Source organism: Centropristis striata, chromosome 17 (genome assembly GCF_030273125.1).
Source record: "Centropristis striata isolate RG_2023a ecotype Rhode Island chromosome 17, C.striata_1.0, whole genome shotgun sequence".
Lineage (NCBI taxonomy): Eukaryota > Metazoa > Chordata > Actinopteri > Perciformes > Serranidae > Centropristis > Centropristis striata.
Window position 1 is genome coordinate 33,990,012 of NC_081533.1, and position 11,767 is coordinate 34,001,778.

Sequence of the window (11,767 nt, forward strand, 5' to 3'; positions counted from 1 at the left end):
TAGCCAACCAACCAACTAACCAACCAACCAAGTAACTAACTATCAAACTACTTGACCGATCAACCAAACAAGCAAGTTACTAAACAACAAACTAAGTAACTAACTACCAAGTAGCCAAACAACCAACCAACCAACCAAGCAACCAAGTAATTAATCATTATTATTAATTATCCATCCAAGTAGCCAACGACTGACTGAGTACAGGAGACGTAATTGCGTCTTTCATCCTGTTGGTAAAGATAAATGTTTACTTTCCTTCAATTTATGTGTTGACAGTTTTAGCATACAAGTAAAGCAAAAGAAATATAAGTTGTTATTGTGATTATTATTGTTTCCAAGCGTCTGTAATGATTCCACTCTTAACATAGTAACATAGAACAGAAATACTCAGAGAGAGTAGAAACATCTTGGGTTTATTTTAATAGGAAGTAAAGTAAAGAGTCCTACCTGAGTCTGCAGGTGAAGCCATGGAGACGTCTCCTCTGCGTTCTCCTCCTCCTCTTCCTCCTCTCTTTCATCACCGCTCGCCTCCTCCTCCTCCTCCTCTTTCTTCTCTCCTTCCTCCTCTTTGGCCCCGCCCTCCTCCGTCCGTGTGATCTGATTGGTTGTTTCCAGGTGGGCGGTGCCGAACGGCTCTGATGGACAGGACTCGTCCTCGATGGTGACGATGGCCACCGTGACCTCGTCTTCCTCTCCGTCCTCATTTCCTCCTCCTCCTCCTCCTCCTCCTCTTCCTCGGCTCAGAGAGCAGGAGAGGAAGGGTAAGGAGGTGAAGGAGGAGGAGGCGGGGATCGGAGTGGGTCCACCCATCACTGGGTCTTTGTTTCCCACCTTCATCGTCTCTTCGTCCTCCTCCTCCTCCTCCTCCTCCTCCTCTTCCTCTTCTCTCCTGGTCTGTAGTGTTCTGTCCTCCTCCTCTCCTTCCTCCTCTTCTCTCCTTTCTCGACACTTTCCGTCCATCTTTGGCTCGTTAATCACAAAGAAACATTCTAAAAAGACACAAAAGTCAACGTCAACACATCTGAACCCCAAAAAGGGAAAAAATAAAAACAATAATACATCAATACATCGCCAAAATTACACAGTTTATAATACCAAAAAAACCCTATTATTAATTATATTTAAAAAATAAATACATAAAATAAATAAATGTATCCCTCAAAACCCACCTGCCGCAAATCTGCCAACAATCACTGATTTTAAAATGTTTTTATTTTTATTTTTTTTCTTTATGCTGAGCATCTTTGTGTGTCTAGAAAAGTGATATATAAATTAAATGTGTTATTATTATTATCATTATTATTATTATTATTACCAAACATGTCTCATAAAAAATATCTACAATAAATAAATAAATAAACAAAAAAAATTAATTAATTAATCCAGAAAGACTAAATCCAGAGAGACTAAAGCAACAGATATTTCCTCAGGAGTTGCTGGAGACAGAAACAGAACTAATATTAGTTTTATTATTATTGGACATAAAAACAACCAAAACTGATAAAAACTGATCCAAACAATACCAAAGAACATGTCAGAGGATTATTATTTTCATTCAAACTACTACTTTTTTTTATAATACATATTCATACCCTTTGCTTCTGTTTTTGCTGCTGTGACGAGTGAATTTCCCTGTTGTGGGATCAATAAAGTATAATCGAATCTAATTTATAGCATCCAGCAATAAGAAAATATAGACAAAAAAAATATTCATTCATAAATGAGATTTTCTGGGAAAATTCTCTCAAGAATTTGCCCATAAAAACAAAAAATAGTATCAGGTCATCAGGAAGAAAACAAGACATTAAAATATATGATACTGAAATATTGATATGATTACTATTTTTAAATATTTTTTCTAAAATCAAGTCAAAGTTTATTCATAGAGCATATTTAAAAACAACCTCAGTTGACCAAAGTGCTGTAAAGTTATAAAAATACAATAAAATCCTACACAAATATAGTAATAAATAAAAACAATGAAAACAATAGAATAATACTAAAGCAATAAAATAGTAATAAAAGTTTTACATTTCTACAGATTCCTTAAATATAGCTAAAATAAAATATTTATTAATAAAATAAGAGGAAATCAATCACTATGGTGTCGGTTGGTTTTATTTTGAAACCCGTTTTAATCTGTTTAGGTAAATTCACTTTTTAAGTTTGACTCTGATTAAAAGAAAAGTTGGGACGTTATCTAAAATGTAAATAAAACAGAATGCAATAACTGGGAACATTTAGTTTTTGGTAAATACATAATACACCTATTCTGAAATTTTAAAATTGTACTTAGATTAAACTCAGCAACTTTTTGGGGTTTAAATAAAATATATATAACATAAAACAATAAAAATCAAATAATTAATATAGTTGTTCGTGTGTAATTTTGGCATGTTTTACGACTAAAATGCTATGATAATAATAATAATAATAATAATCATAATAATAATTATATTATTATTATTAATAATAATAATAATAATAATAATAATAATAATAATAATAATATATGTATGTATTTATAAAAAATACTAAATTTGAAATACATTTAATTTTCCTTTATCATTATTTTCAATGGTCTCAAAATAAAATTGTTGAATTGTTTTGGTCTCTTCTGTTATTTTTGTATCTTTATTATTATTATTATTATTATTAAATAAAATATATATAACATAAAACAATAAAAATCAAATAATTAATATAGTTGTTTGTGTGTAATTTTGGCATGTTTTACGACTAAAATTATTATTATTAATATTATTAATAATAATTATTATAATAATAACAATATTAATAATAATTTATGTGTTATTATTATTTTAGTAATAATAAAATAACAATAATATAATAATAATAATAATAATAATAATAATATCTGTGGTGACAAATATTCAGTTTATCACTTTATAAAACACAAAATATTTGAAGTTCAGACTGATAAACTTTGTTGGTTTGTAATAAACTCTGATTCAGTCTTTTTTTTTTTTTACAGCGTGCCAAATCTTTGGGGATCAGAGTTATATATCTAAACTTTAGTCTTCATAAATACAGAACTTGAGTAAATGTTCAGTTTTTTACTAATATCAGCAATGGTGGGAAGTAACTAAGTACATTTACTCAAGTACTGTACTTAATTACAATTCTGAGGTACTTGTACTTTACTTGAGTATTTCTAGTTTATGTAACTTTATACTTCTACTCCACTACATTTTAAGGAAAATATTGTACTTTTTACTCCACTAGATTTAGCTGACAGCTTTAGTTACTTTACAGGTCGAGATTAAAGATGAAAAGATGATCATTTTAAAGTGATTAGACTTTTTTAATTAAACCCCATAACAGTATAATAAGTAGATAATGCAGCCCTGTCTTTACAAAATTAAAACACTGCTTACATAAAAGCATCAATACAAATAATTCAATAATATATTTCGAATATATAAAACAATTTGTGTGGGGTCATTTCTGAATAACAAGTACTTTTACTTTTGATACTTTAAGTACATTTTGATGCTGATACTTTTGTACTTTTACTTTAGTCAGTTTTGAATGCAGGACTTTTACTTGTAGTGGAGTCATTTCACAGTGTGGTATTAGTACTTTTACTGCAGTAATAGATCTGAATACTTCTTCCACTGGATATCATAGTATTTAATGTCGGTGATGTTTACATTTCTGTAGTATTAGTATCAGTATTTATGTTTATCTCAGTGTTTTTACAAGATAATTGTCTCAAAGTGTCGCCGAATTAACCAGCTAATGTTAAAGAGTAAAACTAATACACATATCATAGTTAAAGCTTATTAATTGATGAGATAAAGGTAAAATAAACCAAACTTACCTGTAAACTCACCGGGCTTCTGCTGAGGACTTTAAACTTTAAACGCCGCTGGTTTTTTCTTCTTTTCCTCTATTTTTTAACAGTATTTCCTGTCAGCAGCGTTTATATTGTTTATATTTATATCCAACAGTCTCTTTAAGTCAAACTTCAACTCTCATATTTGTGTTTTTGAAACTTTTTTCCATCAAAAACTAGAAACTTTCTCCCCGTTTCTTCTTCTTCTTCTTCTTCTTCTTCTTCTTCTTCGCTGCTGCACATGGAGCTTTGTTTGGCGCGCGGCGATGACGTCATGCATATTGATTACGCGCGCCTCGTCGTTTGTTTTTGTTATTATTATTATTATTATTTTATTATTACTAAAATAATAATGATACATAAATTATTATTATTATTAATACTTTTATTATTATTATTATTAATAATATTATTAATAATTTGAATTTAATTAATTTATTAAAACTGGGAACATTTTGTCTTTTGTAAATACATACACCTATTCTGAAATTTTAAAATTGTACTTAGATTAAACTGAGCAACTTTTTGGGGTTTAAATAAAATATATATAACATAAAACAATAAAAATCCAATAATTAATATAGTTGTTTGTGTGTAATTTTGGCATGTTTTACGACTAAAATGTTATAATAAAAATAATAATAATAATAATAATAATAATAAAGATACAAAAATAACAGAAGAGACCAAAACAATTCAACAATTTTATTTTGAGACCATTGAAAATAATGATAAAGGAAAATTAAATGTATTTCAAATTTAGTATTTTTTATAAATACATACATATGTTATTATTATTATTAATAATAATAATAATAATAATAATAATAATAATAATTTTAGTCATAAAACATGCCAAAATTACACACAAACAACTATATCAATTATTTGATTTTTATTGTTTTATGATATATATATTTTATTCAAACCCCAAAAAGTTGCTGAGTTAAATCTAAGTACAGTTTTAAAATTTGAGAATAGGTGTATGTATTTACAAAAGACAAAATGTTCCCAGTTTTAATAAATTAATGAAATTCAAATATCTTCTCTTGTTTTCAATTGAATGTAGGTTGAAAAGGATTCACTCTTTAAATAAATGTATTACAGCATATTAAGTTATTAATACTTAAATATATTCGTTATTTTATTGTTATGAGCTGATATCAAAAAAGTATCACATTTTAGAAGTTAAACATGTGAAACAGTATAAATTCTTTAATTTAGATTTATTTTGTCTCTTTTATTTACAATCCCAACTGCGTTAAACAACAATTACAATTATTTATTAAACAATTAATCTTTTTTTTTGTTGCTATTCTGTTTTTCTTATGTATTTCACAGCGTTCTGCTCAAAATAATAATATAATAATAATAATAAATAAAAATATCAAAATAATGATCAGTAAAACATGTAAAAAGTGCACACAAATTACATTTAATAAATAAAAACTGAAATAATCAAATTCAGAATATGTGTATGAATTTACAAAAAGTACTACATTTGAAATACATTTAATTTTCCTTGATCATTATTTTCAATTGTCTCAAAATAAAATTGTTGAATTGTTTTGGTCTCTGCTGTTATTTTTATATCTTTATTATAAGCTCACCTGCATGAAAAGTACAAATAAAGTTTGATTGATTGATTTTAATTGCTTTCTTTAAGATATTTGTTGTTTTTAACCACTCAGAACTCAAGAAGGCAGAGAATAAAATATAACTGCAGGTAAAAATAACTTAATTTATAATCACTGTAATTTAATATCTCAACTAAATGAAGATCTGTAACAATATTAGAGCAATCAGGATCCAAACACACTTGAATTGCACTTCTTTTTTATTTAATTGTCCATACATTTTAAAAAATATTCTTTATTTTAAGTCATTGGCAGAAGATCAACAACTCTTAAACATCTGGTTTCAGCACCTTTATCAGAAATATTAACACAGACATTAAATAATAGATTAGCCTGCATGATAACTTTATATCAGGAGGGATTAGTCACATTAACAGCTGTCGTCATTAGTTCTATTCAAGCTAAAATGTCTCAGTGTTAAATCAAAGGCTGTTTTAGTGTTAGAGCTCCTGGCTGATTGGAGGTTTCTCAGCTACTCCTCGTAGAGGACTTCGTCGATGAGCACGTCGTTGTGGTCTACGGGGACCTCGGGACACATCTGCTCCCTGAAGGCCAGGGCGATGGTGTAGGGTTTCCCTGCAGGGTGCTTCGTGCAGCGCTCCAGGTACGCGTCGTAGAAACCTTTCCCTCGGCCCAGACGCCGTCCGGACCGGTCGAAGCCCAGACCGGGCATCAGGATCAGGTCCAGACCTCCTGCAGGGGGGACACACCTCACAGTTATTAGCTGGACTGGATCTGTAGAGTATGCTCATAAAAATAAAAATAACAGATAGAAGAGAAAAATAAAAGAGCAAAATATCTGCACCTATCTACACATAGATATAAAGAAAATACATTTAAAAAAATTAAAAATCTGCACCTACCTACACACGAACATAAAAAAATGAAAGAAAGAAAATATGATAAAATATCATCATTCACGTACTGACACATATGTTAAAATAAAGAAATGTGCACCTACCAACACATATGCATGAAAAACATTAAAGAAAATAGAAAGTAAAAAACCTGCAACTACACATATATACAAAAAATATTACAAAAACTGATTTAGAAAATAAAAATCTGCACCTACACACACATAAAAAAAATGTTTAAAAAAAATAAAGATTAGAAAAAACACCTACAAAAAATCTGCACCCACCTACACAAATGTTAAAAAATAACAAAAAATAATAAAAGAAAGAACACCTGCACCTACCTTGACATATACATTTTTTAAAAATCAAAGAAAAAGATAATGTGTATATTTGTATAAAGTAAAATATATATATATATATATATATATAGTAAAAAAAACACATTCAAACATGAAGAAAAAATAAAGAAAATAAAGAAAAAATATTATAAATTATCTGCACCTGCTTCCATATATACATAAAAACCATAATTTTCAGGGCTATATTCTGTGACATATAAAAATAATAATAGAAAGAACACCTACACCTACCTTGACATATACATTTAAAAAAAAAAAAAAGATAATGTGTATATGTGTATAAATAAATAAAAAAATATATATAGTAAAAAAAAACACATTTAAACATGAAGAAAAAAATACAGAAAATAAAGAAAAAATATTATAAATTATCTGCACCTGCAACCATAAATGTCAGGGCTGTATTCTGTGACATTATTTAATAAAGCCATGTATTTGAATGGTGTGTCTGTACCTGCGGACAGCGCCTCCTCCCGGCTGTGGTCCTCCTCCGCGGGCTGCCTGATGCTCCAGGAGGTGGTGGGGAGGCTCTGCACCTCCTGCAGGCTGCGGAGCTGCAGCATGTCCATGCGGTTGCCTCCTCCCGCCTCGTAGCGCGGGATGAAGCAGCTCTTCCCGCGCTGCAGCGCGTCCCTGAGGATCTCCTCGGTGCGGACCTCGTCCCGCATGCTGAGGAAGAGCGCGAGGCGGCGGGAGGCCTCGTAGCGCGGGTGGGAGAGGAGCCGCTGGGAGAGCCGCAGGGACTGGAGGAGCTTCTCCTCCTCACTGAGGGAGGAGAGCCGCTGCTTCACCTCCCTCCGCAGGGCCTGCTTAGCTGCTCGGACTGCACTCATAATCCCTTTATTAATGCTTTTTATATTATTATTATAATTCTGATTATTCTACAGAGACAGACTGAGGCCTCTCGGGCTGCTGGAACAGATCTGCTGCGTGTCTTTTTCTCTCCACACAAGTTAAATATTAACAAACTTCAGAGAATAAATCAATAAAAACATCAATATTCAACAACTTTTGCATTCTATCCTCTCTGCAACGAGATATTTATTATTTAACACACAAGTGGTGTTTATTAATGTAAAGTCAGCAAATAAACTCAATAAATAATGACTTTAAATGTCAGAAACTGGAGTTAACTGAAGTCTGGAGTCATGAGGCTGCAACCGGAAGTTTCTTCTTCTTCTTCGGTTCTGTTTTATGGTTGTTAGTAAACAGCTTTTAGGTGCTTTAGCGCCTCCTTCTGTGAGGGTTAGGGTGGGGAGGAATAGTATTATTTAAATTTATTTCATTATTTTATATATATATATATATATATATATATATATATATATATATATATGACGATTATATTTTCATTATTTTGATTTATTTATTTTAAAATATACTAATATATATATATATATATATATATTAATATAATAATGTAAATATTAATATAATAATAATTAATATACGCCTCCTTCTGACAGGGTTAGGGTGGGGAGGAATATTATTATTTTAATTTATTTCATTATTTTATATATATATATATATATATATATATATATATTCGTCATATATATATATATTTTTACGATTATATTTTCAGTATTTTGATTTATTTATTTTAAAATATACTAATATATATATAGATAGATTAATATAATAATGTAAATATTAAAGAGGTTTTTTTCTATATTTTTATATGGATATATGTAGTGAGATGCAGTTTTTTTCTATTATGTTCTTTATTTTCTAAATGTATGTGCAGGGGGTATAGGCATTTCTTTTCTATTATTACTTTTCTTTATTTTTTAATGTATATTTGAAAGCAGTTGCAGATGTTTTCATTTTTTTATTTAATCTATATTTTTTAAATGTATGTGTGAAGATACATACAGGTGTTTTTCTATATTTTTTCTATTTTCTTGTATATATATATATATATATATATATATATATATATATATATGAATAAAAACATGCAGCAGCAGCAGAAATAAAAGACAGAAAACTCTGGTGAACAGAAACAAAGTGTGCAGTGTGATGGAGGAATAATACTTTATTAATTATTAGATAGATTATATTTATATTTATATATCAAATATGACCTTCATACATACATAAATAGAGATAAACAGAAAGATATGAACAGAGTTGGCGCTGCGCTGTGGGTTTGAATCAGAGACGCTTTAAAGATCTCCTCGTCCTTTCTCAGCCAGTCACAAATGTAATTCTCTTTTAAAAACAATAATTTTGATGATTTTTTTATTTGAATCAGGCCACATACAGAGATTCCTCAGCTCGTTAGTCAAGTTAAAGGTGCAAAATCAACATTTAAAGACGTAAAATAAAGTCGTTTAATCAGCTGGATTCAGTCAAATTACCAGAAACAATTTTTAATAAAGATCTCGTTACACATTTAGAGAAACAGACATTTAATTCATTCCTTCATAAATCCTGGCAACAAGTAATAAGTCGGTGCTTCATTTTCATGTTTTTTTTTAAAATAAGGGAAAACATCTAATTAAAATGTAATGTCATGCAGATTTAAAGGTCGTGTCATGAAGCCATTACAGTCAATATTAAATAAACAAATAAATACATAATTAAATGTGCCTATGAGATATATCCTGAATTAAAATAGTATATAAATATATATAAATACATTTAAATGTTAATATATAAAGCCAATATAATTAAATAAATAAAAAAGTTTTAATAAAAAAACTTTAACTTTTATTTATTTTAGGGATATGTTTTTTTATTAATGCCACATTTATTTCACCTCTTCATTTTTTTCCAGTTTTACATTAAAATAAATAGGGTTATTTCACAAATAATTAAAAAAACATAATTTTCAGATAAAACCCAATTTATTTATTTATTGAATTGTGCTGACTCATCATTATATTTATTTAAGTTATATATTTATTGCATCATATATTTATTTATTTATTTTATAGGCATTTTTATTTATTATTGAACTATCCGGACTCATATAGATCTAAAATAATTTATAATTTTAATTCCTCATTTATTTTCTATTTTTTTATTTTCTTTTATTCATATATATTTAAAATAATTTATAATTTTAATTCCTCATTTATTTTCTATTTTTTATTTTCTTTTATTCATATATATTTAAAATAATTTATAATTTTAATTCCTCATTTATTTTCTATTTTTTCTTTTCTTTTATTCATATATATTTAAAAAAATGTATAATTTTAATTCCTCATTTATTTTTTAAATTTAATTCAGGATTTTTTTCACAGGCATATTTATTTATTTATTTATTTATATTAACCTAAATGGCAGACCATATCTAGTAGGGGCTGTAACTAAAACTAAAATAAATTCATAAGGACACTTTGTGTACTTGATATCTGAACGTGGTCCCTTCGTTTGGCAACAAAAGCAAAGAATTTAATTTAACTTCCAGAAGGTAAGTACTCAAAGTTAAAATCATAAAGTAGTGCTTTCTAATTGAATCCAACCTTTGAATGCATAGGAGACAAATTAATCTTTATATTGTCACAAAGTCTTTCAACCTCAACACGTCTGAATGTCCTTCAATGCATGACTTTCCTTTTCCTTCTTCATAAATAACAAAGCTTCTTCTTGACTCCGTCTCCAGTCAGGAGACTGTTCATACTGTGTTCACACCAAACGCCAAACTAACTTTGTGCAGCGTTCAGTCAATGCAAATGTTCTGCTCACCAATATGCAAATAACATTCAAATATAAGGCTCATGTAGCACCCATCGTCATTCTAGGATCAGGAAAAACAAGATCAGAACTTGTTTTTATATCTTTAACCTCCTGAGAACCTGCGTCCTCATATGTGGACATTACATTTTAGGTTTGCTGGACCTTTATACTTCATTCTGCTTAACTATGACATGTTGTCCTCAGTAGTACACACTCTAGAGCAGTAGTTCTCAACCTTTTTGAGTCGCGACCCCCAATTTAACATGCATGTTGTCCACGATTGTCCACAGTTCAGATCACCCAAAAAAGAAACAAAATGACCAAAAAAAGACACAAAATGACTAAAAAAGACACAAAATGAGCAAAAAAGACACAAAATGACTAAAAATAGACACAAAATGACCAAAAAAATCACAAAATGACTAAAAATAGACACAAAATGACCAAAAAAGACACAAAATGACTAAAAAAAGACACAAAATGACCAAAAAAGACACAAAATGACCAAAAAAAGACACAAAATGACAAAAAAAGACACAAAATGACAAAAAAAAAGACACAAAATGACCAAAAAAGACACAAAATGACAAAAAAAAGACACAAAATGACAAAAAATAGACACAAAATGACAAAAAAAAGACACAAAATTACCAAAAAAAGACACAAAATGACAAAAAAACAACACAAATTTACCAAAAAAAGACATTAAATGACCAAAAAGACTAAAACACATGAACACTTTAACACAGTGGAGACAGAGCTGACTTCCAAAATGATTTGGCGACCCCCAGAAATCATCTCGCGACCCCAATTGGGGTCCCGACCCCAAGGTTGAGAATAACTGCTCTAGAAAATACATCAAGGAGTGTAAAAATCAGATGGCAGCATCTTGGTAAAGTCAATCAGCAGCTTATCCCCAGAAAAAAGTGGACCAGGTACAAAACCTGATCAGATTTTATGGTTAAAACGTGTTTATTTGCGCTTAATAATGTTTGTAGTTTCAGATTCTGAACAAATTTGACTATTTTTAGCAATAGCAACAAGCTACGACTGCTAATCAGGAAGGATTCATTTGACAACGAATAGATTTTGCTATCGTTCTTTCAAAGAGAGGCTGTAAATGTATGGAAATAAACAGATTTACACACTGGTGAATTAATTGTGTTCTACAGTAAATAACGCTTAGTTTTTAATAATGCTTTGTTTTTAACCCATTGAGGCCTAAAACGCCTGTAAAACCTCTGGGCGATTTTAAAATCAGCCCCTAAAACCTGAAGTTTTTCTGGAAATTCATCAGAAGTATCAACGCTTCTACTAAATAATAGATTTTTCAGCCTCTGTAGCAGATAGAAATGAAATTCT

The 11,767-nt window shown here is 29.4% G+C and overlaps 2 protein-coding genes across 3 annotated transcripts in view; both read right to left on the minus strand.

Annotated features, from left to right (window-relative positions):
• Positions 1-4,084, minus strand: part of LOC131989072 (F-box/WD repeat-containing protein 7-like) — a 55,123-nt gene extending 51,039 nt beyond the window's left edge. The window contains exons 1-2 of one of the 2 annotated variants that reach the window (XM_059354242.1): positions 3,857-4,084; positions 448-989 (exon numbers count right to left, since the gene is read on the minus strand). In XM_059354242.1, coding sequence (XP_059210225.1) covers positions 448-960 — 513 coding nt within the window. In that variant the 5' untranslated portion in view covers positions 961-989; positions 3,857-4,084. Of the gene's footprint in view, positions 1-447; positions 990-3,844 lie in introns of both variants that reach the window. The other variant, XM_059354241.1, reaches the window with a different exon arrangement.
• Positions 4,085-5,622: 1,538 nt separating this feature from the next.
• On the minus strand, positions 5,623-7,822 carry mthfs (5,10-methenyltetrahydrofolate synthetase (5-formyltetrahydrofolate cyclo-ligase)). Its single transcript, XM_059355105.1, has 2 exons — positions 7,170-7,822; positions 5,623-6,189 (listed from the first exon to the last, which is right to left on the minus strand). The coding sequence occupies exons 1-2, from the start codon at positions 7,546-7,548 to the stop codon at positions 5,969-5,971; spliced, it is 600 nt and encodes a 199-aa protein (XP_059211088.1). The 5' UTR covers positions 7,549-7,822; the 3' UTR covers positions 5,623-5,968.
• Between the last annotated feature and the right edge of the window lie 3,945 nt (positions 7,823-11,767).

Bases quoted from the DNA above. Each gene is read 5' to 3' on its own strand.
- mthfs (XM_059355105.1), bottom strand. From the start codon at position 7,548: ATGAGTGCAGTCCGAGCAGCTAAGCAGGCCCTGCGGAGGGAGGTGAAG. The intron at 6,190-7,169 runs GTACAGACACAC...TCCCCCCTGCAG, and splicing joins GGAGGAGGCGCTGTCCGCAG to GAGGTCTGGACCTGATCCTG.